This window comes from Podarcis pityusensis, assembly GCF_964106645.2.
Source record: "Podarcis pityusensis genome assembly, chromosome: 10".
NCBI lineage: Eukaryota > Metazoa > Chordata > Lepidosauria > Squamata > Lacertidae > Podarcis > Podarcis pityusensis.
The window spans coordinates 438,998-465,904 of record NC_138035.1 but is presented as its reverse complement, the minus strand read 5'-3'; the positions used below and the strand labels follow the sequence as shown (position 1 = coordinate 465,904).

Sequence of the window (26,907 nt, the reverse complement as noted above, 5' to 3'; positions counted from 1 at the left end):
ACAGGAGGCGGGCAGGTGTGGGGGATTCCCTGGTCCTGAATGGGGTAACCGTGCCCCTGAAGGACCAGGTGCGCAGCCTGGGAGTCATTTTGGACTCACAGCTGTCCATGGAGGCACAGGTTAAATCCGTGTCCAGGGCAGCTGTGTACCAGCTCCATCTGGTACGTAGGTTGAGACCCTATCTGCCCGCGGACTGCCTCGCCAGAGTGGTGCATGCTCTGGTTATCTCCCGCTTGGACTACTGCAATGCGCTCTACGTGGGGCTACCTTTGAAGGTGACCCGGAAACTACAACTAATCCAGAATGCAGCAGCCAGACTGGTGACTGGGAACAGCCGCCGAGACCATATAACACCGGTCTTGAAAGACCTACATTGGCTCCCAGTACGTTTCCGAGCACAATTCAAAGTGTTGGTGCTGACCTTTAAAGCCCTAAACGGCCTCGGTCCAGTATACCTGAAGGAGCGTCTCCACCTCCATCGTTCTACCCGGACACTGAGGTCCAGCACCGAGGGCCTTCTGGCGGTTCCCTCACTGCGAGAAGCCAAGTTACAGGGAACCAGGCAGAGGGCCTTCTCGGTAGTGGCGCCCTCCCTGTGGAACGCCCTCCCACCAGATGTCAAAGAGAACAACAACTACCAGACTTTTAGAAGACATCTGAAGGCAGCCCTGTTTAGGGAAGCTTTTAATGTTTGATGTATCATAGTATTTTAATATTCTTTTGGAAGCCGCCCAGAGTGGCTGGGGAAACCCAGCCAGATGGGCGGGGTATAAATAATAAATTATTATTATTATTATTATTATAAAAGACAGTTGCACACCTTTTCCCAGGCTGCGTCTTTCTTCACTTGCAGGGACACTGAACCTTGGTCACAATCAATAGAGACGATCTAAAGCTTCAAAGCCCACTTTGCTCCTTCTTTTCCCTGGTTACTTTCCCAATTTTCCTTGCTCGAACCTAGGCATGTCCAAAGTCTGTATAATAATATTTATACCCCGCTCATCTGGTTGGGCATCCCCAGCCACTCTGGGCTGCTTCCAACAAAATATTAAAATACTGTAATGCATTCAACATTAAAAGCTTCCCTAAACAGGGCTGCCTTTAGATGTCTTCTAAAAGTCTGGTAGTTGTTGTTCTCTTTGACATCTGGTGGGAGGACATTCCACAGGGCAGACGCCACCACCGAGAAGGCCCTCTGGCTGGTTCCCTGTAACTTGTCTTCTCTCAGTAAGGGAACTGCCAGTGTTTAATCCGGACCCTGCAGCTCCACAACTTTGGCTGGCCCTCACGCATGTTCACTTCATCAAATCTGGCCCTCTTTGAAAAAAGTTTGGACACCCCTGCTCTAACCAAAGGACCCAACAACAGTTTGTGGGGTGTCCCAAAGGGGGTATCGCCATAAACTAGCCCCTGCCTGGTCCATTCTGGTAAGTGATGAAGGATGGCCATTTGTTCTTCTACAGTGCTTGGAACACTCTGAGTGTCCTCTAGTTTATCTCCCCATGTTGAGCCCCCACCGCCTTTGCTGAGAGGGGCTCTGGCCCTGCCCACCCATCCCTCCGCCACCTTCCCACTTCATTCAAGGTGCACAGCTAGGAGCTGGGTCTTCCACCAAACTCTCCCAGAGAACTCCAATCTGAACACTTCACTCCAAATGTGAAGTGAATAATGAGCTGAGTGGTGGAATACAATGGATTTATTAAAAAATAAACAAGGGTTTCAAGGTAACTTTGTGTACATAAACATATGGTTTCAAATGTTCCCATTTCTTCTTCTTTTTGTTGCTACTCTACTACAACTGCAACAATGGGGATTACAATGCTGCCTCTCTACTACTGATCTAGCCAGCCCTGCTCCACAATTGCCCCCGCTCTCCCATTCCATTCCACCTTCCAGTCATCTCTACTGAAGAGGCTGCTGAGGAGGCCAGAGACCATCTTGGCTGCAAGTCCTGGGAGATGTGCTCCCTCCTTACAGGCCTTTTCCATTTGGCCTGGGAGGGACCGGACTGACTCCAGCTGCAGAAGCTGAGGATGCTGAACAGACTCTTGGGCTTAGTGGGCGGGGCGGGTTTCTTCCTGTTGGTTTATTGTATCTTTATTTTATATTTTGCTGTGATGTATATGAAAATTGTTCAGTTTGGTTGTGCATTTTTTTATTTACTATTTATCACAACTTTTGCTACGTTGTATTTATGATTCAATTATTCTATTCAACCCCCTTTTCAAACTCTCAGCCAGTCACCTCTCACCCCAGCATTCCAAATTCATGCTATCCCCACCCCTAACTAACATTAAATCTAGTATTACATTGTAGTTACCATTATTACATCAATTATTTTGATACATGTGTGTGGAACCTTAAATACAAACATCAGAATGTTGCACCCGAACTTTAAGCAGACACACATGGATGCTCATTTTCTGAGAGTCTTGTTAGAGAGCCGGTGTGGTTAAGAGCTCTTCAACAGTGGAACAGACTCCCTTGGAAGATGGTGGTTTCTCTATCCTTGAAGGTCTGTAAGCAGAGGTTGGACTAGACGATAATCAGGGTCCCTTCCAACTCTACAATTCTATGGTTCTCCCCACTGTGAGTTCTTTGATGCGAAGTGAGATTGGCTCTCTTCCTGAAGCTCTTTCCACAGTCCAAGCACTGATAGGGCTTCTCTCCTGTATGAATTGCTTGATGGGAAGTGAGACTTTCCTTCCAGGCAAAGCTCTTTCCACATTCCATGCACTGAAATGGTTTCTCCCCGCTGTGAGTTCTTTGATGAGAAACGAGATTTGAGTTCCGACTGAAACTCTTTCCACATTCCAAGCACTGATGTGGCTTCTCCCCTGTATGAATTCTTTGATGAGAAGTCAGACTGTCCTTCCACGTGAAGGTCTTTCCACATTCCATGCACTGAAATGGTTTCTCCCCTGTATGAATTCTTTGATGGGAAATGAGCCTTTCCTTCTGACTGAAGCTCTTTCCACACTCTAGGCATTGAAATGGTTTCTCCCCACGATGAATTCTCTGATGTTGATGGAAATTTGTGCTTGCATTAAAGCTCTTTCCACATTCCATGCAATGATAGGGTTTCTCTCCTGTATGGATTCTTTGATGGGAGGTGAGACTTTCCTTCCGACTGAAGCTCTTTCCGCATTCCACACACTGATAGGGTTTCTCCCCTGTATGAATTCTTTGATGGGAAGTGAGATGGGCCCTGTGACTGAAGCTTTTTCCGCATTCCATGCACTGATAAGGTTTCTCCCCTGTATGAATTCTTTGATGGGCCGTGAGATTGGCCCTTTGACTGAAGCTCTTCCCACACTCCATGCACTGATAGGGTTTCTCTCCTGTATGAATTCTTTGATGGAAAGTGAGATTGGCCCTCTGACTGAAGCTCTTTCCACATTCCAAGCACTGATAGGGTTTCTCACCTGTATGAATTCTTTGATGGGAAATGAGACTCCTCTCAGAATTGAAACTGTTTCCACATTCCATGCACTTAAATGGTTCCTCCCCTGTGTGAATTCTTCCATGTGCAGTGAGACTTTCCTTCCAGCTGAAGCTCTTTCCACATTCCAAGCACTGATAGGGTTTATCTCCTGTATGAATCCTTTGATGAGATGTAAGACTTCTCTTGGAATTAAAGCTGTTTCCACATTCTGAGCACTGATATGGTTTCTCCCCACTGTGAATTCTTTCATGAGAAGTGAGATGGGTGCTCAGACTGAAGCTCTTTCCACATTCCAAGCACTGATATGGTTTCTCTTTGCTGTGGATTCTGTGATGGGAAGCGAGAGGGACACTCAGACTGAACCACTTTCCAAACTCAGAATATTCATATGGCTTCTCCAATGTGTGGATGTTGTCATTGCCTCCCTTGTTCTTAATTTCCAGTTCATCACCACCTGCAACAAAGAGAGAAATGTCTTAGAACCTGAGGAATAAATGGAGACCCCGATTTTTGAAAAATACTAATACACCTGTGATAGAGGAAGAACTGAAGGGAGTGAGTTGGATGTGAAGTCTTACTATAGGTTTGACTTAATTTGTTGACTGGCATTAACTGACATATTTATGAAAACCTGAAATTTGAAAAGTCAAGCTCTTTCATAGGATGGAATTTGTTTGCCCCCATTATGGAATCTGCTCCATCTCCAATGACAGTTGTCTCTTTGGTCAACCAAAACCAAGAGAAACAAAAACAAAAGCAGAAACAGAAACTCCTGACAGAAACTACTTTGACTTCTGTCACTTCTCTATAACCAAGAGTTCAAAAGGCCTGGGCAGTTCAGACCAGGCTAATCATTGGAGGAAGAATATTCAAAGACAAAACAGTCTTTAGCCCTCCATTTAAGGTGAGCTGTGCAGTGTGTTAGAATCCCAGATGCTGTAAATGGCACAGTGAGTTCCACCAAAATCTGGGAGGTTGATCACATAGAGCTTTGTATGGAATTTCCAAACACATATTAAGATCCAACAGGAAGCCTTACGAAGAGAGTCCATGATCCCACAAATCTCCTCCATGACTTCTTGATGTAAAGCTCTCTGGTCAAGATCCAGCAACGCCCATTCCTCATCTGTGAAATGAACAGTGACATCTTCAAAGCACACTGGACCCTAAAAGAGAAAGAAAAAGGTCCTCCTCTTAGTAGAATGAAGCTAATCTACTACACATTGCTCTGTTCTTTTCTTTTTTCTTTTAATAATTTTTATTAGTTTTCCAATATAACCCTAATAATAGCCAAATTATAACAATAGCAATTAATTCCCGAATTATACAATTATCAATGTGCCAATCAACTTCCAATTAATACATTTTAGTTACAGTGACTCTCTGTATGATGGTTTGGGTGCATTTCCAATCTTATATCTTTATGTTCCATAATCTTAATTAATGTCAATTACATTGTAGTAATAATCCCTTAGTCAACAGCTACATAATTAATTATTTCCATTTGTGATGTGCTCAATAGATACATTTATAAAGCTTCAAGTGAGGAACTGAAACTATTATCTTTATTCTGCCCTGCGTGTGAAAGCTGTTATATCCATGGAGATTCCTTCTGTCCATATATGATATTGTCTTTCACTTCCTAGCTGTTGTTTTCTCCTATCGTGGCTTGGGGTGGAACTGAATCTCAAAGTTTCTCAGAGGTCTTATCTCTCCACCCCTTGCTTTAATGTCTTGGAACAGGTGACAGTCTGCTAGAAACCATTCCGTCTCACTAGTAAAAGATGTCACAGATCTTCACCATTTCCCCCTCAGCCTAGGAAATGGTAAGCAGTTTTCAAATACGCTAAAGATTTAATACTCCTTTCCAACTCCCAGAATCTCTTATCGCAGCCTCCAAATTCTTTTCCTTACAGCAAGAGACTTATGACCCAATTAAACTTTATCTTCGATTACATTCCGTCAGTAGCACACACAAATCTCAATCTATTTTCCCTTGTCTGTTGTCTTTAAACGGAGGTGAGGGGAATTACTCTGTATTTCCAACACAATCATACTTGAACTTCCCCTCCTCCTCCTTTCTTCATTTCAGATCATACACAGTTTCCATTTTTGCTTGTTCATATCAATATTAGTCCAACATCCCTTCCTCACTTGCAAATAGCTTTTTATCTTATTTTCCGGAGAGGGTGGCCAAATCTTAAATACCGTATTTTTCACCCTATAGGACACACTTTTTCCCCTCCAAAAATGAAGGGGAAATGTGTGTGCGTCCTATGGGGCGAATGCAGGCTTTCGCTGAAGCCTGGAGAGTGAGAGGGGTCGGTGCGCACCGACCCCTCTTGCTCTCCAGGCTTCAGGAAGCTCTCCGTAAGCCGTGGGAGCCCGGCGTGAAGTCGCGCCAGTCTCCCTAGGCTTGCGGATAGCAGCCTGTTCTGGGGGCTGGGGTCGGGGGAAGCTTGGGTTTCCCCCGCCCCAGCCCTGCACCTGGGGGGGGGGGGAAATAAAAAAAAATTTTCTTTATTTCCCCCCAAAAAAACTAGGTGCACCCTATGGGGCAAAAAATCGGTATATAGAAGAAACTTAGAACAAACAAACTGTGGGCTTCCCTCTCCCCAACTGACTCTCATGCCAAAGAAAATCTCAGTTCAAACCTTTGATCCATGTAGCTGGTATATTCGAAAGTATGTTGTTGTTGCAACCCTTTTCCATCACGTGCTGGTACTTTAAAGCCAATTAAAGATCCAATTAAATGGAGAACCTCTTCTTCTTAATGGCAGCATGGGAGGGTTTTCGCCAGGCAAAGTGATTTTGCACTCAGCGCCTCCCTGCCTCCCATATTCCATGCTGGAGCGAGAGCCAGGTACCAAGACAAACTGCGAGTGAAGCCCATTCCCTCCCTTCTCTGGGGGGAATTTGAAAGGAAGATTTGCCTTCTGTCATCATTGCATTTCATTCACCAACGATCCCTCGCTGTCATGGGGGCTGTCGCCCTTAAGGTAGGTGGGACTGGAAGCCTGCTCTGTAGTTCTCTATCTGTTCTCTGCTGTGTTCTTTTAATGGGATTGTTTTGCCAGTGAATGTTATTGATGCATCTTTTAATGTCTCAATGGAAACAAAATAAAGAAATTCCTTCCCGTAGCACCTTAGAGACCAACTAAGTTTGTTACTGGTATAAGCTTTCGTGTGCATGCACACTTCTTCAGATGCACACATCTTTACACTTCTTCTTTTTCATGCACACGAAAGCTCATACCAATAACAAACTTAGTTGGTCTCTAAGGTGCTACTGGAAGGAATTTCTTTATTTTGTTTCGACTATGGCAGACCAACATGGCTACCTACCTGTGTCTCAATGGAATTCTTTTATCGTGTATTTTAATGGACATTAATCTTAGTGTAAATGGGTGGAACTCCACATTGTTTTCTTCAGAGCCTCCCAGCCATGCAACATTCCCATTTGCCAGACAGAAGGATTTCTGCTCGTTTCCTTGTGTGCCATTCAGGGGGAGGGGGGACCCTCCCAATGCCCTAAACCAATTTCAAGAGGCACAGGTGGGTACAGGGAGGGGTGGGGAGGGAAACCTTCCCTGTGAAACTGATGGGGCTGGTTAGCTGAATCCTGGCCACTGTTTTGTATGGTGTGTAAACTGCACAGAAGCCTATTTTAGCATTCAGTGGTGACTCTAGAAATAAAACTGCAATGACTTATAAATCATACAAGTGACATTCAGAAGGCGAGTTAAGGCGAGGTGGCTGTTCCTTATTCTCAGCACATTAAGCTTCTCAAATGGCATTTCCAGCCTCTTGGCTTCTGTCCAAGCTGCCCTTGACAAAGATGCCTTCAGAGAAGCTTTGACGGAAGCCAAGAGGAGGAGAGGAATTTGTTCAGGCCCAGAGGCACGTGGCTGCCCCCCCCCGTACCTCTCCCCCCCCCCAATGTTATTTCCCCCAACCTGATCTGGTTCCACAGCCACTGCTTTCCTTCTGCCACCATGAAAAGATGGATGAGGAGGTCCTGCTGGCATCCATCTGTCACCTGCAAGAGACAAAGTTGGGTGGGAGGCCATGAGGGCATGTTTTCCTTTGAGGTTGAGCACTATGTCTCAAACCACAGTGGCACCTCAAGTTACAGACGCTTCAGGTTACAGACTCCGTTAACCCAGAAATAGTACCTTGGGTTAAGAATTTTGCTTCAGGATGAGAACAGAAATCGTGCTGCGGTGGCGCAGTGGGAGGCCCCATTAGCTAAAGTGGTACCTCATGTTAAGAACAGTTTCAGGTTACGAACGGACCTCCAGAACGAATTCAGTTCTTAACCCGAGGTACCACTGTACAGATGGGCCTCCGAAAAAGTCTCACCTGCTGAGTGCATTTTGACATTTGTACCCATTTCAAAGGAGCAGATGGGCCTTGTCAACCTGGGAAGGTAACCCATCTAGAAGATGGAGAACTCTGATCCTAAACCTCCACTGCTTTGCAGCTATGCTCATTTGTGAGAAAGGCTTCAGGAGTAAAACTTGAGAAAAAATCTACGCCTGCTGCCTTGCAGTAAACCAGAGTGGGGTCCCTAAGGTGGTTGAATGGCACCTTGTAGACCTTCCAGCAACTCTTGCAGCCAAGGAGGCTCCAAATGTCTTGCTCTGCTTTCCGTGGCCACATAAGCAAGGTTGAGGGGGGGGTCATGTCATCTGGGCAGCCCAGGACCTCCATACACACTGCCCTGGCTTGCTCTCCAGGGAAGTTGGTGCTAACACAGCAGTCTGACTTCATCACCAGGGACACACTCCATTGACTCTTGAGACGGACTGATGCCAACAACTCATTTCATATTTTAGCTCGGTAAAAATACTGTGCATCTTCCTTCCTTGGAGTTCTTGTTCCCATGTGCCTTCTCCCAAAAGATGAACAGAACCCATGGATTTGTTTCAAAATCCACAGAATGTCACCAAAGGGAGACGGGACGGGATGCTTTCCTCCTTACCCAGTGGCCTCTCTCTGGTGTCCAATGGAGTCCTTTCAGTCTCAGAGGAATCCGGGCCCATTTCTGCAAACAGATCTGTTCCCTGAAAGAGCAACAAAGATTCAAAACAGAATGGGGAGAACTATTAGAAAAGAAATGGCAGAGGCATCCAATCTCACTCCTTGAATGTTTTCCAAAAAGGAATGGGCCATTAATAGGGAATTTTCGGATACTCTCCCTTATGTTCTCCCTGGAAAAGACCCTGATGTTGGGAAAGATGGAGGGCACAAGGAGAAGGGGACGGCAGAGGACGAGATGGTGGGACAGTGTTCTCAAAGCAACCAGCATGAGTCTGACCAAACTGCGGGAGGCAGTGGAAGACAGGAGGGCCTGGCGTGCTCTGGTCCAGGGGGTCACGAAGAGGCGGACACCACTAAACGACAAACAACCACCCTCATGTTCTGAACCACAGAAAAGTCTCTCTCACCTGCTGCTCTGCCTGCTTTCTCTCCTCTGCCTGACTCAGGAGGAAACCTTCGGCCAGAGCCACCGCCTGGGAACTGGTCTCCGCTCCGCATTCCCTCACCCAGTTCTCCATCTCCAGTGGAAAGACAGCCAGGAACTGCTCCAAGATCACCAGGTCCAGCATCTCAGCTTTCGTGTGCCTTTCTGGCTTCAGCCATTGATGGTAAAGGTGGTGGAGTCGGCTGCAAACCTCTCGAGGTCCTTTGGCCTCCTGGAAGCAGAATTGCATGAACTGCTGGTTCTTCACATCTGAGTGGAGGGTGTCCTCCTCACCCATAATCTTCTGCACATAGTTTTCCCAGAATCCCCCACTGCTCTCAGTTTTGATGGCATGGCCTCTTCCGGTTTCAGGGCCAGCTAAGTCTTGCTCATCCATCTGTGCTTTCAGGAAGCCTCCAAGAGAGATGAAGGAATCCACGTTCTGTCTGTCCAAATTAGAGGTAATAGCAATTTCTACAATACAAAAACATGGTTGTGTTACAAAACTGACACATTGTCAGGAGAAGAAAAGGGTTCTGCTAAGAAGCATATATGAGTCTTGGGAGAGCCAGCTCTGGACTGCACCTCCACCCAGACTATGAGGTTTATTGATCCTCCCTTCCTTTGAGGCTCTTCAAAAGCCCTTTGAAATCCCGCTGAAGCCAGCCAAAATGGCTGGACGGCAACCGTCAACACCCGAGATAGTCCCCTGCCTTTGGCCGCCACCCCTGAAACCCAGCAAAAATTATTATTCTGCCTAGAGACATCAAATAACTTTGGATGTTTCCCTAAGATTTATGGTGGTGTGGAGTGACTCAATTCAAAATCTGCAAGCAGCCATTGAGAAGTGAAAGTAACTTTGCTAAATCTGACCAGCTTGTTGAATCATCATATGGATTAATTATACAGCCCCAGGGGGAGGTAAGCCTTTAATGTTCCATTTTTAAAATTTGTATGAGGTTTATTTAAAAAGGAAGAGAAGGAGGAGAATGAGAAGCAAGTCTCTAGCCCTCCTAGAGGGAAAGTAGCCATGCAAAATGTTCAGGGAACTGTTGATCTTCCTGGGAGATGAATCAGCCCAGTGCCCTGGTGGTGCAGGAATCACAGCTAAGGTTCTCCACAGGGCTTCCTGTTCAGTCTCAAAATATCCTCTGAACATCGGAGGGGTTGCATGTCTGAATGGACACGCCAGTGTCAGCCAGGAGTCTGGATAGCAGCTCTGTCTGCTTCATGGGTGGGTGGGTGGGGGTGGGGAAAGCTTTGCCTCTGACGGAAGGAGAATGGAGGGCCCACTTGCATCTGGAGGAGCTCAGCACCAGAAGAGAAGAGGAGCCCTGCAGGATCAGGCCAAAGGGGCCCCTCTAGAGTCCAGCCTTCTCTTCCCACAGGGGCCAACCAGGGGCCCCTCATGGGAAGCCCACCAGCAGGACTGGGGCGCAAGAGCCACTTTCTCCACCTGCAGCAAGTGGGACTCTGAAGCCTTGCAGCCTCCGAGGGGGAGACAGAGCACGGGAGCCCCCCTCGCCCTCTCCTCCCGCTCCACCAACTGGCCTCGCCCTCAGTTGGTGCCCATTTCTGTCTCTTACGGGAACGAGTTCCAAAGGTTTAATTTAGTCCACATCGCAGGAAGGAAGGACTTTCTTTTATCTTCCTTCAATCTGCCCAAAGTCTTTATTTTATTATTGCATCGCTCAAATTTAAGGTTTTCGCGTGTATTTCATGTCCGACTGTTTCCCTCCGGCTACAACCTCTATCAATAAACGCGACTGAGATCCAAAAATCTGAATAGGACCCCCCCCCCGCATGTCTTTATCCTTGACGCCAAGACCCTCCCCAAAGGATCCAGCAGCACATCCACGCAAAGGAAGCGCAGAGCGGCCGTCCTCCTGCGAAGTCGCCCCTCCCCGGCAAGACCCTCCGTGTCCTGACTTGGGGTGTCCCCGCATGAGCTGAGCAGCCCCCCACCCTCTCCCTGCAGCCCAGGGACTCCCCTTCTCCCCAGGGCATCCGGGGGGGGGGACTCACCGGGATCCCAGCCGGCTTCACGGAGGCAGCATTCGCAGAGAGAGACAAAAGCGCCCCTTCCTCGCAGGAAAAGACTGGGGAGGCGGGGAGGGGCTTTTGCTCTGGAGGACCTGACCCCCCCTCCGCCTGGACTTCCTGTCCCCTATAGGAATCCAGCTCGGTTCCTTTTAACCCTTGGCAAGCCGAGCGCAGCCAGCTCCCTCCTTTCTCCCTCTCGAGCGCAGGAGGCTTATTTGGGGGGGGGGGGGCCGCTGGGGCTGAGCTTCTCCCTCCCTGGCCCAGAAACAGGAGGAGCAACTTGCAGGAGGAAAGGCTGTACAAGAAGCAGGAAAACCCCTCGGAGGATCCGGGAATGGAAGAGTTGGAAGAGCCCCCCCCCCCCCGCAGTGCGCGAATCCCAGCTCGCGAATCCCCAGCTGAAGCCCCCAACCTCTGCCAAAACCGGGAACAAACCCCAGCGCATCGTGAAACTATGGAGCTCCCTCCTGCAGGCGGCGGTGCTGCCACTGTTACCGGGAATTGGGAAGGGGGGTGGGAGACCTCCCCCCCCCCCCGAGCCTTGCCTCTCCACACCACGAGGCAAAGACAAAGAGTCTCCGCCGCGCAGCACCGAACCATTCACTCGCGCACATTCCCTGCCTTTCACCCGTGAAACCAAATCCCTCGTGTCAAGAGAAAGAAACAAAGGCATTGTATCTGCAAGGGAGGCTCAGCTCGGGATCCTAACCCGCCCCGCTGAGCCCCAGGTCTCTCTCCAACAAAGGAAAACAGAAACAGTGTCAATACCAAATGTAGCAATTCGCTGATAAACGTATCTATGCTCTGGCTTAATGGGAAAACTTTAGAAATTCATAAGAAATCACTCCTGGCATCAGTCTTCTCAGTTCCAATGGCATTTAGGGCCCAGGGAAGTGAGGTATTAGGGGAGGGGTCAGTGAGCCCACCATAATCCCCGAGATGTACAGTCACGTCTGCCGGGCAAGATACAGCCAAGGAGTCATGACCGGTGATATTAAATACTTTCCTTTGGGAGGACATGTGAAAGACTGTATTTGATTGACAGGGGCATGCTTGGGTCCCAGGTTCTGCCTGAGACCACACCCTTTCCACCCTTTCTGTGACATATCTATATCTTGATGATGCATCCTGATTGTAGCAGGAACCCCCCCCCCCAAATCATTCAGTTTGTACAAACTTCACACACGCTCACACTCACACACTACATACGCTTCTGTTATAAATTCATAGAAAATCAACCATACATCGGATTTGCACTGTTCCACTTTTATTTGACTCCATGAAGGAAGGACTACAACATGGGGAAGGTTTGATACAGGGCAGCCATAATCCCTTCACCATTCCAGCACATCCACAGGAGCCCTGCCCAGTTGCTATGCCAACCCTGATGGTCCCAGACAGAAGACCATCAAGATCACAAAGAACTTGCATATGGGAGTGGATTCAGCACAGACTGGAACAAAGGACAATGATCAGCTCTTCCCTCTGGGGGCAGGAAACTGCAAACTCCCCTCTGTCACCTGGAAAGTACTCATGAGGAGGGGGAAAGGGGGAACCAGCCAGGTGACAGGACCCTCAGGTTACCACCACAACTCCTCCCTCAACCCCTCCTTTCTGCGATGTATATATGATGTTTCTGGGGGTGGGCTTGACCTAGAGGGTGGCAATTTCAAAAGTTTTTATAAGGTCTTGCACACCATTTTTCCTGTGTTCTTTCTCTCTCCTGCAAGTGAGGGGAGCACCCTGTTGCAACAGTTCAATAAAGGCCAAGCCTACAGGCTGCTGTTTTGCTCCAAGTAATCCTGGTTGGTGTCTCTTTTTGTCAAAGGGAGCCCTCGGATTTTTCCGTTAAAATCTGAGGGCTCCCTTGGACAGAAAACAAGGACACCAGCCTGGAATACCAGAGCAAAACAGCAGCCAGTCAGCTTGGTCTTGATTGAAGACTGTTGCAACAGGACTCCCACCTGCCACCAGGGGGAACAAGATGGAAGCCCCGAACAAAAGAGAACCCAAACTTTTATTAGCTGCTAATCCCCATGTTACAGCCCCCCCAAACCCCCAAACTACATCACTAATACATCATGGTTACATCATGAAAGGGGAGGTCTGGTGGCAGTAATCTGAGCATCCTGGACCCTGCCCCATGGTTCCCCTTGCCCTCCACCAAACACCCATCAAGTGTAAAAAGGATATTTACATTTCCCTGTTTCCCAGCCAAGTTAATCATACCCTTTTGTCTTCATCTGGGTTTGTTATTTCTGGAATGGCTACCTGTCTGGCACTCAGGTATCAGGATACCAGGGATTATCACTCAGGCAGAGGGGCTGCTGAGGAGCTGAGCTCACATATGAATTTCTGAAGTTTTCCCTGTGAGCCAGTACATAAATACATTGATCAGTGAATTGTTACATTTGGTATTGTGCAGCAGAGGCCCTTTGAATAGATAGGAAGAAACTGTGATGAAGTGTTTTGTGGGAACCAAGAGCAGTGGTGATTTTACTTGTAATATACCTCTGAGTGAAGCTGCCATCGCAGTGATTGTGCTGATTTTGGTAGTGGGCTGCATGTGCATGATATCTGCTGGAGGAGCAACACACACCCCCTCAACCTATACATAAATTTCTGCAGCAGTCTCAAAGCGGCTCACAATCTCCTTTCCCTTCCTCCCCCCCCCCCCAAACAAACACTCTGTGAGGTGTGTGAGGCTGAGAGACTTCAGAGAAGTGTGACTGGCCCAAGGTCACCCAGCAGCTGCATGTGGAGGAGCAGGGAAGCGAACATGGTTCACCAGATTACAAGTCCACCGCTCTTAACCACTACACCAAACTGGCTCATGACCGGCGATATTAAATGCTTTCCTTTGGGAGTACATGTGAAAGACTAGTTACAGGTAGGTGTTGGGAAAGATGGAGGGCACAAGGAGAAGGGGACAACAGAGGACGAGATGGTTGAACAGTGTTCTCGAAGCTATGAACATGAGTTTGACCAAACTGCGGGAGGCAGTGGAAGACAGGAGTGCCTGGCATGCTCTGGTCCAGGGGGTCACAAAGAGGCGGACACGACTAAATGACTAAACAGCAACAAAGCCATGCTGGTCTGCCATAATTGTTCCTGGTATGAGCTTTCATGTGCATGCACACTTCTTCAGATGTGAAAGACTGTATTTGATTGACAGGAGCATGCTTGGGTCAGAGGTTCTACCTGAGACCACACCCTTTCTGTGACATATCTATGATGTCTTGATGATGCATCCTGAGATGTATTATGGGAAACTTTAAAATACTAATGTAACCTTTGTTTGGGGCTTCTGGCTGCTTTGTCTTTGTAGTAGTTGGAAGTTGCAACAATAAAGATCAGACCCACAGGCCGCTGTTTTGCTTCTGTCTCCTGGCTGAAGTCTCTTGCTTGTGACCCCCAACCAGAACCTATGGGAGTCAAGGTTGGGCAATTGTGGGGTGCTCCAAGGACTCCCTGTTACACCACCAACTTGGCTTTAAAAAAATGACAAATTCATGGAAGAGGAGAGAGCTATGGATGGCTACAAGCCACAATAACTATGCTCTGCCTCCACCGTCGGAGGCAGTAAATACTTCTGAAGACCAGTTTCTAGAATCCAGAGGAGGGGGAAAGACTCTTGTGCTCAGATCCTGCTCACAAGCTTCCCATTGGGACATCTGGCTGGCCACTGTGAAGACAGGAGGCTGGACTAGATGAGCCATTGGCCTGATCCTGCAGGCTCGTCTTAGGGTCTTAATATTAATCTTTTTGCATATGTAAGGGCCCAGAGAATCCACTTATGTTGACCATTTGTCATGCCCCATGGATTAGGTACAGTGGTACCTCGCAAGACGAATGCCTCGCAAGACGGAAAACTCGCAAGACGAAAGAGTTTTTGGTTTTTTGAGTTGCTTCGCAAGACGATTTTCCCTATGGGCTTGCTTCGCAAGACGGAAACGTCTTGCAAGTTTGTTTCCTTTTTCTTAAAACCGTTAATACAGTTGCGACTTGACTTCGAGGAGCAACTCATAGAACGTGGTGTGGTAGCCTTTTTTGAGGTTTTTGAAGACTTTGGTGATTTTTGAAGCTTTTCCAAAACTTTTCTGACACCGTGCTTCGCAAGACGAAAAAATCGCAAGACGAAAAAACTCGCAGAACGAATTAATTTCGTCTTGCGAGGCACCACTGTACATAGTTTCAGATGATGCTATATAATAATTATACAGTCATACCTCGTGTTACGTTTGCTTCATGATACGTTTTTTCAGGCTGCATCCCATAGTGACCCACAGGTACCGGAAAGGGTTACTTCTGGGTTTCGCCACTTGCGCATGTGCAGACGAGCAAAATGATGTCACGTGCATGCGCAAAAGCGGCAAATCGCAACACACGGATGCGCAGGTGTGCCACTGCGGGTTGCGTTCTGTTCATGTTGTGAACAGGCCTCCAGAACGGATCCCGTTCGCAACCAGGGGTACCACTGTAATAATAATAATAATAATAATTTATTTATACCCACCCAACTGGCTGGGTTTCTGCACAATAGATTTATACGTCATAGTATTCTCCCCCCCCCCAAAAAAAAAACTAATAAAAAATTTGCTAATGCCAAACACTGTCTAAACATATGTTTCAACAAGGTATTCTCCTAATTGGGAGAAATGTAAAGTATTGCACTTGGGCCAAAAAAATGAGAGGCACAAATACAAGATGGGGGACACCTGGCTTGAGAGCAGTACATGTGAAAAGTATCTAGGAGTCTTGGTTGACCACAAACTTGACATGAGCCAACAGTGTGACGCGGCAGCTAAAAATGCCAATGCAATTCTGGGCTGCATCAATAGGAGTATAGCATCTAGATCAAGGGAAGTAATAGTGCCACTGTATTCTGCTCTGGTCAGACCTCACCTGGAGTACTGTGTCCAGTTCTGGGCACCACAATTCAAGAAGGACACTGACAAACTGGAACGTGTCCAGAGGAGGGCAACCAAAATGGTCAAAGGCCTGGAAACGATGCCTTATGAGGAACGGCTAAGGGAGCTGGGCATGTTTAGCCTGGAGAAGAGGAGGTTAAGGGGTGATATGATAGCCATGTTCAAATATATAAAAGGATGTCACATAGAGGAGGGAGAAAGAAGATTCCACCTAAACATTAGGAAGAACTTCCTGACAGTAAGAGCTGTTTGACAGTGGAATTTGCTGCCAAGGAGTGTGGTGGAGTCTCCTTCTTTGGAGGTCTTTAAGCAGAGGCTTGACAACCATATGTCAGGAGTGCTCTGATGGTGTTTCCTGCTTGGCAGGGGGTTGGACTCGATGGCCCTTGTGGTCTCTTCCAACTCTATGATTCTATGAATTACAACAGTATGTTGTCACCACTAGACCATGTTTATGCTATCAAACTCTAAATAAAATCTTTTGTTGTATGAGACATTGTTTAATGACACATTAGAAATGGAGGCTGGAACATTTCCCCATTGTTTAATTGAGATGGGGCCATTAGTTCTTTATTCCATTCATTTATCAAAGTCTGAGAGTTAAATTGATTAAAAGACCCTAAACATCTATAAAAAGGTTTTTATAGCTGCTTTTGTAGCCTCTAAGGAGGGACACTGGCTGGAAACCCCTGGTTTAATACACTGAAAATGCTTTTGATTGACTTATTGAAACCGCCCCTGTGAGCTGTGCAGCCAGTCCTTTTAGAGATCTGTAGCATCATTTCCTTCTAATGCAAAAAGTGCAGCTGGGCAGGCCATCTTGAGAGAAGCTTCCTTCTCTCTCTATCTCTCTCTCCCTCCAGGGATGCTCATCAGATGCCACCTGCCTGCCTGTGACTCTGGTTTTTCTCCACATGCAAAACTTTGGTGGAGGAATCCGTACAAGTTTAAAACTGACTTTCGCCTGAGCTGGCATAGCTCAGTCGGTAAAGCATGACTCTTTTATGGTGAGCATCAGATTCCTGCATTGCAGGCAGTTGGACTAGACGACCCCTCGGGTCCCTTCCAATGATTCTGTGTTTGCACTGAGTTTTCCTTAGCCTTCCTGCTGGCTCCGCTGCCCACCCCCTGCCCTGGCTGCAGTTATTAGCCCAGCAGGCTCAGAAGAGTCTAGGGGGGAAGCAGCGCATCCTGCCAGGCGGTTGAAGCCCTTTGCCACCACAGATCGTTCTTCTGCAAGACGACCCATCGCCACAAACTCTCTAATACCATTCACATCGTTTGTACAAGATCTTCCTCTTTCCCGTGTAAAAGCATAATACTTTATTTGGAGGTTTAAAATGAGCTGTTTTGCCCTTCCTCCTCCGAAGAGTCAAAGTCTATGGATCTGCCAGGAGGAGCTTCTCTGATGTTCTCTTACTCGACAGAAGATGGGAGACCTTCAAGCGGAAATGTGTTTGGCGGACATTTAATAATATTGTGTGGGATTGGCCTATGAAGCTTTGGCCTTGTGGGAAGTTTTAAGCGTTTGACATTTTTGCTGTGCTTTTATTATGCTGGAAGCCGCCCAGTCCGAGGCGTGGGATATAATAAATTATTATTATTACCCGGGTGTTTGCAATAATAATAATAATAATTTATTATTTATACCCCACCCATCTGGCTGGGCTTCCCCAGCCACTCTGGGTGGCCTCCAACAAAATATTAAAACACAGTAATCCACCAAACATTAAAAGCTTCCCTAAACAGGACTGCCTTCAGATGTCTTCTGATACACACACACACACACACACACACATATATATATATATATCAGATATACATATCAGATATATCAGATATAATTTTGTTAGTGTAATAAAATAACTGGGCACTTTATGCATCCATCTCCCCCATTTCCAGTGGGTCTACTCTGAGTAAACTAAGCCGGTTTCCCTTCCTGGCTCCAAGAGCATCCCTTTCCTTCCTCTCAGTCGGCTTAGGGTGGGGAGAGAGAGCCCTGGCTGCCAGTGGGGGGGGGCAACGGGGAGGGGGAGGCGTCTCCATGGCCCATGTCAGTCGAAGGCCGCCTTCCCCCTGTGCTCCTCATCCTCCTCATTTCCCTGGACAGGCCGAGGCTGGAGGCAGGGGGCACCTGCCCCCCTCCCGCTGCTGCTACTCACCTGGGGGATAATGAAACTCTGCGTGAGCTCCAGGAGGTGGCGCCGCAGCAGGGCGCTCTGGGCGTTGGAGGGCTGCTTCTTGTGGATGCCCTGCGAGGCAGGAGGGAGGGTCATGGTGCTTGTGGCACTAAAGGATGATAAGAATTTAAAAAATGCATCTCCAGCTCACCTGTATCTGATTTTGAATTGGGTTGCGTGTGTGTGTGTGTGTGTGTGTGCATAGCCAAGACCGGACTCATTTAAAGCCCTCCCTACAAAACAGAGAGTCTCAGACACAACCAGGATAGTCAGGGCTCCAAACTCTGGGCCTCTGGCTGTTTGCTAGGAGAAGCCCGACTGCCCATTCTTACTGGCAGCTCTGCTGGGCTTAGTGTGTTGGGGGGGTTCCTGCTGATTTTCTGTATCTTTACATTAGATCTTCTTGTGATTTGTGTGGAAATTGTTTAGTTTTGTTGTGTTTTTCAATATTTTATTTATTTTTTATGACTACTTAAGTTATTAACCCCCCCTTTCAAACTCTCAGTCAATCAGAAATCAGCCCAACATTCCAAACTCCTCCTCCCTGGCTAACATTACCTTAAATCTCCGGCTAAGCTGAACTTACCATTATTACATAAATTTCTTTTGATACATGTGAACAGAAATTTAGATAAAAAGACAAGAACATCACACCCAAACGTAACAGGTGCCCACACACTTTCCGAGAGTCCCGTTAGAAAGGCTATGCTATTCTAAGTTGCATCAGCAGAAGTTTAATGTCCCCGTTAAGGGAAGTCATAGGGCTGCTCTGTTCTGCCTTGGTCAGACCACACCTGGAGTAATGTGTCCTGCAATTTAAGAAGTATGTTTATAAGCTGGAACATGTGCCAAGAAGGGCAACCAAGATGATCAAGGGTCTGGGAATCTAGCCTTATGAGGAACTGGGAAGAGTGTTGGGCATGTTAGGCTGGAAAAGAGAAGACTGAGAAGTGATATTATGGCCATCTTCAAATATCTAAAGGGACGTCATGTGGAAGATGGAGCAAGCTTGTTTCCCCCTGCGCCAGAAACTAGGACCTGAACCCATGGCGTCAAGTTACATGAAAGGAGATTCCAACAAAACATCAGGAAGAACTGTGAGGGTGGATCTAAACACAGGGGGAAAAACACTATGAAGGTAGTTATAACAAAAGAAAGAAATCTCTATGGAAAATTGCATTTTAAAGTTTCCTGCTCTCTGGCACCACCTGGTGTTGCATGTATATAGCGCATTGAAATCGCTGTTTCTCTACTATTGTAGCTGACTCCTCAGATGGCAAGAGCTCTTCCACAGTGGAACAGATTCCTTTGGAAGATGGTGGCCTTCCCTTCCTGGGAGGCTTTTAAGCAGAGGTTGTACCACATGATTATGAGGGTCCCTTCCAATTTTCGCCGCTGTGAGTTTTTTTTGATGGGAAATTAGATTGGCCCTCTTCCGGAAGCTCTTCCCACATTCCAAACACTGATACGGTTTCTCCCCACTGTGAGTTCTTTGGTGGGAAGTGAGATTGGACCTCTGACTGAAGCTCTTTCCACATACGAAGCACTGATGTGGTTTCTCTCCTGTATGAATTCTTTGGTGAGAAGTGAGACTGTCTTTCCGACTGAAGCTCTTTCCGCATTCCAAGCACTGATAGGGTTTCTCCCCAGTGTGGATTCTCTGATGGGAAGTGAAATGGGCCCTGTGACAGAAGCTCTTTCCGCATTCTGCACACAGATATGGTTTCTCCCCTGTATGAATGCTTTGATGGGCAGTGAATCTGTCCTTCCACGCGAAGCTCATCCCACATTCCAAGCACTGGTAGGGTTTCTCTCCTGTATGAATTCTCTGATGGGAAGCGAGACTTTTCTTCGCGGTGAAAATCTTCCCACATTCCAGGCACTGATGTAGTTTCTTCTCGGTATGAATTCTTTGATGGGAAGTGAGAAAGCCCTTCCGAATGAAGCTTTTCCCGCATTGTAAGCACTGGTAGGGCTTCTCCCCTGTATGAATTCTCTGATGGGACGTGAAATGGGCTCTCTTGCTGAAGCTCTTTCCACATTCCATGCACTGATAGGATTTCTCCCCTGTATGAATTCTTTGATGGGCTGTGAGATATTTCTTCCTGGTTAAACTCTTTCCACATTCCAGACACTGATGTGGTTTCTCCCCTCTATGAATTCTTTCATGGGAAGTGAGACTGTACTTCCGACCGAAGCTTTTCCCACATTCCAAACACTGGTAAGGTTTATCCCCTGTATGAATTCTTTGATGGCACGTGTAATGGGACCTTTGACTGAAGCTTTTCCCACATTCCATGCACTGATGGGGTTTCTTCCCTGTGTGAATGCTTTGATGGGTTGTGAGATGTGAGTTCCGACGGAAGGTCTTTCCACACTCCAAGCACTGATATAGTTTCTCCCTGCTGTGAATTCTTGGTTGGGAAGTGAGAGGGCTGCTCTTACGGAAGCTCTTTCCACACTCCAAATACTGATATGGCTTCTCCAATGTATGGATCTTGTCATGGTCTCCTCTGTTCTTAATTTCCAATTTATCCCTGCCTGCGACAAAGAGAGAAATAAATAAGAGCTTCAGGAACACATGGAGACCTCCATTATTGAACCATACTAATTAATGGAAGAACTGGTGGAAGTTAGATGTGAGGTCTTACTACAGGGTTCACTGCCTTTGTTGACTGACATAAACTGACATATTGATGGGAACTGGAGATTCAAAAAACCTGGCTCTCTCCTGGAATGGATTTCTTTTGCCCAATCATGGAATCTGCTCCATAAAAAAAACCTGACAGAAGCTACTACAACTTCCATCCCCAAACTAAATCCATCATTTCAAAAGGCCTGGAAAGTTCAGATGAGCCAGATCATTGTTTAAAAACACATAATTGGAGGAAGAATATTTGCAGATAATAGTCTATAGCCCTCCATTCAAGGTGACCTTTGGAGGTGCTGGAATTCCAGAATCTGTAGGTGCTGCTGTCGAGCTCCATCAATATCTGGAGCTTGGTCACGTAGAGGTATGGGCTGAATTTCAAAACAGATATAATGATCCAACCGGGAGCCGTACCAAGAGAGGCCACGATGTCACGATTCTCCTCCATGACTTCTTGGTGTAGAGCTCTCTGGTCAGGATCCAGCAATGCCCATTCCTCCTGTGTGAAATGAACTGTGACATCTTCAAAGCACAGAGGACCCTGAAAGAAAAAGAAAAAGATGCTTCTCTTAGACAGCATAATATTACCGTATTTTTCTCTCTATAACACGCAGATTTTTTCTCCTAAAAAGGAAGGGGAAATGTCTGTGCGTGTTATTGAGCGAATGTGTGGTCCCTGGAGCCGACTAGGGCGAGCGCAGGAACAAAAATCAGGCAAAAATCAAATCTCGTGTCGGAGAAGGGAAACCTGAAAAGAGGCAGTTGCTGCTTTCCTGCATTCTGCCTCAGGGTCTTACTGCCCACCCGCTTGTGTTTCGTTGCTGTGTTTGCTCAAACGGAACAAAGAGCAGGCAAATCCCCTCCCCTCCAGGCAAGCAGAGGGGAAAGCAGAGCGTCCTTCCTTCTAATTCCTCTCCCTGCTCCTCGCAGGCAGCCAGAAAACATGCAGGTGGGAGAGAGGGAGAGAGAGAGGGAGAGAGAGGGCTGGCTTGGGTGGGGGGAACTTTTGCCTTTCTTTCCTCCCTCCCGTTAAATCCCTCTCCTGCATTCTTAGCCAGCTGCTTCTCTGCACACCCCTCTCATGCTCCTTGTCCCTTCTGTGTTTTTCCTTCCCTCCCCACTTAAAATGTAGTTACAAAGCATGGATCCACATGGATCCTCAGGATCTTTGCATTGGGTCACCCCAAATTCACCATCAGATCACATAGCATGTCCATGGCTACAGCCTGCACCAAAAAAATCACGCACCCACTGTTGCCTGGGGCCACAATGGTGCAAAAACGTGGTTACAAAGCATGAATCCACAGGGATTCTCAGGATTTTTGCATTGGGTCACCCCAAATTCACCATCAGATCACATGTCTGTGGCCACAGCATGAAGCACAAAAATGATACATCCACTGTTTCATTCAGAATTCCCCCCCCCTTGTTTTCCTCCTCTAAAAACGATGTGCGTGTTATGGTCAGGTGCGTGTTATAGAGCGAAAAATACGGCATCTCCTGCACATTATTGTGTTGTTTTCATGGGATTGTTTTGCTGTTCATTTTAATTATGGATTCTTCTTTCAATGTCTTAATGGAATTCGTTTATTGTGTGTTTTAACGAAGAATATTAAACTTAGTGTAAAGGGGTGGAACTCCACATTTTGAGCTTTATATCCTTCTGGCTGAGCAAGCATTCCCGTTCGCCAGATGAAAGGATTCCCGCTTTCCTCTCCCAAAGGGCTCTTCTGGGGAAAACCTTTCTGATGCCCTAAAGCCAGCTTCAAGGAGGGAATGAAATCATTTCAGTGACATTGAAACAAAGAGGCTGTTCTTTACTCTCTGCACATTAACCTTCTCAAATGGCATTTTTCAAATGGCCATTGTTCATGGCAGATTTGTTAAGAGGAGGAAAGAGATTTGTTTGGGTCTGGAGGGACCCTGGCTGCCCCTGTGGATATTTCACCCCTCCCATTGCAAGAATCTACTGCCAATGTTTTCAGAAAGGAGGGGGCGGAATCTGCTCTTCCCTTCATCCGCTCCAGCCTGACTCTGTGGGAGTCTGAGTGTTATCTGTGTAAAGATGACTGCTTAAGCAACTATAACACTCATGCAGTCCAGTAGTCTCTGTTAAGTCTTTCGTTTCTAGTTTATTTTTAGTTTGCAGTAGCTGTAAAAGAATAAAGAAGTTCTGCTTCAGAGCCGTCGTTCGTGTAGTTCATACTCTGCTGTGCTCTGCTGACTTTGGCACTGAGTTTGGTGCTCATAGCTCAAAGTTGTGAGTCCATTGCGCTTAGACCTGCTTCCCTGCAGTGGAAGGTCTCTGGAAGTGCTTTCCCAGCTTGCCTGGCCCAGTTGGTGCTGAAGAGGTTGAGCCCAGTCGTTGGCACCGGCTCAAAGGCGAAGCTGACACCCCACTCCTCAGCCCTCTTCCCCACAAAGCTCTTTCCCCCTACCTGATCTGGTTCCGCAGTTATTGCTTCTCCTTCACCATGAATAGAGGGATGAGGAGGTCTTGCTGGCATCATCTGGTCACCTGTGAGAGACAAAGGTAAGTGGGAAGCCAGGAGTAGATGCTTTTCTTTGAGGATGAGCACTGCATATCCAATTACAGATGGGCCTTAGAAAAAGTCTCACCTGCTGAATGAATTATTATGACCTTTGTACCCATTCATATTTTAGTTGCATAAATCTACATCTCTTCTCCTTGGCCCCAAGTGTCCTCCCCCCAAAGATTAAAGGACCAATGGATCTTCCCTCCTTGGGGTAACGCAAAAGATGGAAAGAACCCATGGGTCCGTTTCATAACCCACAGAATGTGACCAAACAGAGAAGAACCTCCTTACCCAGCAGCCAATTTCTGGTGTCCAACAGAGTCTTCTTTGCCTCAGAGGAATCCAGGCCCATTTCTACAAAGAGATCCTTTCCCTAAAAGAGAAAAAGGGAAACATTGGAGAAGGAATGTTAGAGATAAAATCTTTCAGAATGGGGAATTCGTAGAGGATTTGGGGATACAAAAGTCCCTTTCACCTTCTTTTTCTCCACTGCCTGACTCAGGAGGAAACCTTCGGCCAGGGCCACTGCCTGGGAACTGGTCTCCGCTCCGCATTCCCTCACCCAGTTCTCCATCTCCAGTGGAAAGACAGCCAGGAACTGCTCCAAGATCACCAGGTCCAGCATCTCAGCTTTCGTGTGCCTTTCTGGCTTCAGCCATTGATGGTAAAAGTGGTGGAGTCGGCTGCAAACCTCTCGAGGTCCTTTGGCCTCCTGGAAGCAGAACTGCCTGAACTGCTGGCTCTGCACCTCTGAGCGGAGAGTGTCCTCCTCACCCAGGATCTTCTGCGCAGTTTTTCCCCAGAATCCCCCACTTCTCCCAGTTCTGATGGCATGGCTTCTTCCTGCTTCAGGGCCAGCTGAGTCTTGCTCATCCATCTGTGCTCTCAGGAAGCTTCCAAGAGATCAGAAGGAACCCCTTGATCTTCTGCCAAATTCTCTCTGTCCGGATTAAGAGGTGCTAGGAAATCCTACAAAGCAAACACATTGTTCTGCTATAAAACTGACACACTGTCAGGAGAGGAAACCGGTTCCCTAAGGAAGTGAGGAGGTGTCTTGCTGGCGTCCAGGGCTGGACAGCGCCAGTTGCCAGAAAACTGGCCATTACATGGATCCCTCCTTGACTGCCCACTATACACTTCCATGCTGCATGTAAACAAATGTATCTGAATGTCGCCTCTGAGCCCCCCATGCTCCCCCCACCTCCCTGGGCGATCTGCTTGCCAGCCCCATGGCTACCCATTCAATAGAGGCTTGTGCCCCGATTTCCCTTATCACTTGCCAGAAGCAACCTCTCGCTCTGCAGCCATTTAAATGTGGAAATCCCCCAGCCGTCAAGCCTTGGCTTTTTAATGTATTTGATATTTTATGTGAACCACCCTGAGACCATGGGGTATAGGGTGGTATAGAAATAAAATAAACACAATCCATAATAATAATAAAATATTATTATTATGGGACGCGGGTGGCGCTGTGGGTTAAACCACAGAGCCTAGGACTTGCCGATCAGAAGGTCGGCGGTTTGAATCCCCGCGACGGGGTGAGCTCCCGTTGCTCGGTCCCTGCTCCTGCCAACCTAGCAGTTCAAAAGCACCTCAAAGTGCAAGTAGATAAATAGGTACTGCTCCAGCGGGAAGGTAAACGGTGTTTCCGTGCGCTGCTCTGGTTCGCCAGAAACGGCTTAGTCATGCTGGCCACATGACCCGGAAACTGTACGCCGGCTCCCTCAGCCAATAAAGCGAGATGAGCGCTGCAACCCCAGAGTCGGCCACGACTGGACCTAATGGTCAGGGGTCCCTTTACCTAAATTGTGCCACAGCCAGAAAGGGAGGCAGCCAGCAGATGCTGCTACATTTTGTCAATGGGATGCTCCTTGTTACAATGTCACCAGCTGCACACCAGGGTGCAGTTCCAACTGCCGATCACAGTGGATCCCAATTAGCTACGTACTGTGCACTCCTCTTTTTCAAAAGCCAAGCCATGGATCCCCTACTCTGAAAATGTCTATATCTTTGTGGGAGTTTTTGTTATGTGAATGGCGCCACCAAATCCAATGTGTCCCAGTGCAAAACCAGGATGCGGTTTTCCAGCTTGCATTCTTGCGCAAGTCATTCTCTGCACGAGAATCATGACTTTGGGCCTCTCTTGGTATGGCTCCCCGTTGGATCAACTGAAATTCAGTTGGATCAACTGAAAGCACTATACGGCCTCGGACCCTCAGATCTACAGGACCGCCTCTCCTGGTTTGTCCCAAGGAGGACCTTACGGTCTTCAAATAAAAACACCTTGGAGGTCCCGGGCCACAGAAAGGTTAGACTGGCCTCAACCAGAGCCAGGGCTTTTTCGGCTGTGGCTCCGATCCAGTGGAACGCTCTGTCCCAGGAGACCAGGGATCTGCGGGACTTGACATCTTTCCGCAGGGCCTGCAAGACGGAGCTGTTCTGCCTGGCCTTTGGCCAAGGCACAGCCTGACACCCTCCTTTGGTAATTCTTCACAGAACTCTAGCCCAATGGTTGCTATCAATTTGATTTGAACTGATTTTATAATGAATTGATTTTCGAATGCTGTACTATTTTACTGTTAGCCGGTCTGAGCCCGGCTTCGGCTGGGGAGGGCGGGATATAAATAAATTATTATTATTATTATTATTATTATTATTATTATTAGTTTTTCATCTTATATTTTGGAAATGTACATCCAGGTTTTTTCCTTTAAATTTTTTTGGGGGGCCCCAGGAGAGTGGGGGCCTAAGCTAGAGCTTGTTTAGCTTATACGCAAATCCGGCACTGGTCAAGTCCTTAAAGCACAGCGTGCAAATTCAGGAGGCCAAGGCTTCTGATGTGTTGGGTGGGTAAGCCCCACCTTTTTCCAGAACAGATTTCTTCGTGTGGCCGTTTTTCTCTGACCCAGAGACACCCCCCAAAAAAAAACCCCGGGTCCAGCAGCAGCGCATCGATGCAAAGGCAACGCAGAGTTGGAGCCCTCCTGCGAACTTGCCCCTCCCTGGCAGGACCCTCCGCTCCCAAACTTGGGGTCCCCCGCATGAGCTGAACTCCCCGCAAGCCCCTCCCTGCAGCCCCGGGACCCCCTTCTCCCCAAGGGCCCTCTGGGTCAAGAGAGAGGAGACTCACCGGATCCCAGCAGGAGCCACCGGCGCAGCATCTGCAGCGCAGAGACAAAACAGCAACCCCCCCTTCAGGGGCTTGAGAAGGAGGGAGGGGTCCGGAGGACCAGCCCCCTGGCTTTGCTTCCTGTCTTCTCTAGGAATCCAGCTGTTGCCTTTTAACCCTTGCTAAATCGAGCGCTTTTCAAGATGCTAGAAAAGCATCTTAAAAAGCAGAGACATCACCTTGCCTACAAAGGTCCGTATAGTAAAAGCTCTGGTTTTCCCACTAGTGATGTATGGAAGTGAGAGCTGGACCATCAAGAAGGCTGATCACCGAAGAATGGATGCTTTTGGGTTGTTGTTTTTTATAATATTTATTAAAGTTTCACAGAAAAGGAATCACATTAATAAAAAAGGAAAATTTAAAAATAAAAGGAAAATACACAATACAAAATACAAAAAGGAAAAAGAAAAAACAATTAAAAACAATTCCGTCTTTTCATAACTTCTTTTACATTTACTTGTTTCCCGGACCTCCTCATACCTCCC

At 47.4% G+C, this 26,907-nt stretch overlaps 2 protein-coding genes across 2 annotated transcripts; both read right to left on the bottom strand.

The window, feature by feature from the left end:
- Window positions 1-1,681: 1,681 nt before the first annotated feature.
- On the bottom strand, window positions 1,682-11,487 carry LOC308486248 (uncharacterized protein). The gene is made up of 6 exons (XM_081022842.1): window positions 10,938-11,487; window positions 8,896-9,386; window positions 8,430-8,511; window positions 7,402-7,484; window positions 4,485-4,611; window positions 1,682-3,899 (listed from the first exon to the last, which is right to left on the bottom strand). The coding sequence occupies exons 2-6, from the start codon at window positions 9,307-9,309 to the stop codon at window positions 2,536-2,538; spliced, it is 2,070 nt and encodes a 689-aa protein (XP_080878968.1). The 5' UTR covers window positions 9,310-9,386; window positions 10,938-11,487; the 3' UTR covers window positions 1,682-2,535.
- Window positions 11,488-18,777: 7,290 nt separating this feature from the next.
- Window positions 18,778-26,567, bottom strand: LOC308486256 (uncharacterized protein). The gene is made up of 6 exons (XM_081022862.1): window positions 26,384-26,567; window positions 23,729-24,222; window positions 23,545-23,626; window positions 23,155-23,234; window positions 21,131-21,257; window positions 18,778-20,607 (listed from the first exon to the last, which is right to left on the bottom strand). The coding sequence occupies exons 2-6, from the start codon at window positions 24,128-24,130 to the stop codon at window positions 19,319-19,321; spliced, it is 1,980 nt and encodes a 659-aa protein (XP_080878988.1). The 5' UTR covers window positions 24,131-24,222; window positions 26,384-26,567; the 3' UTR covers window positions 18,778-19,318.
- Between the last annotated feature and the right edge of the window lie 340 nt (window positions 26,568-26,907).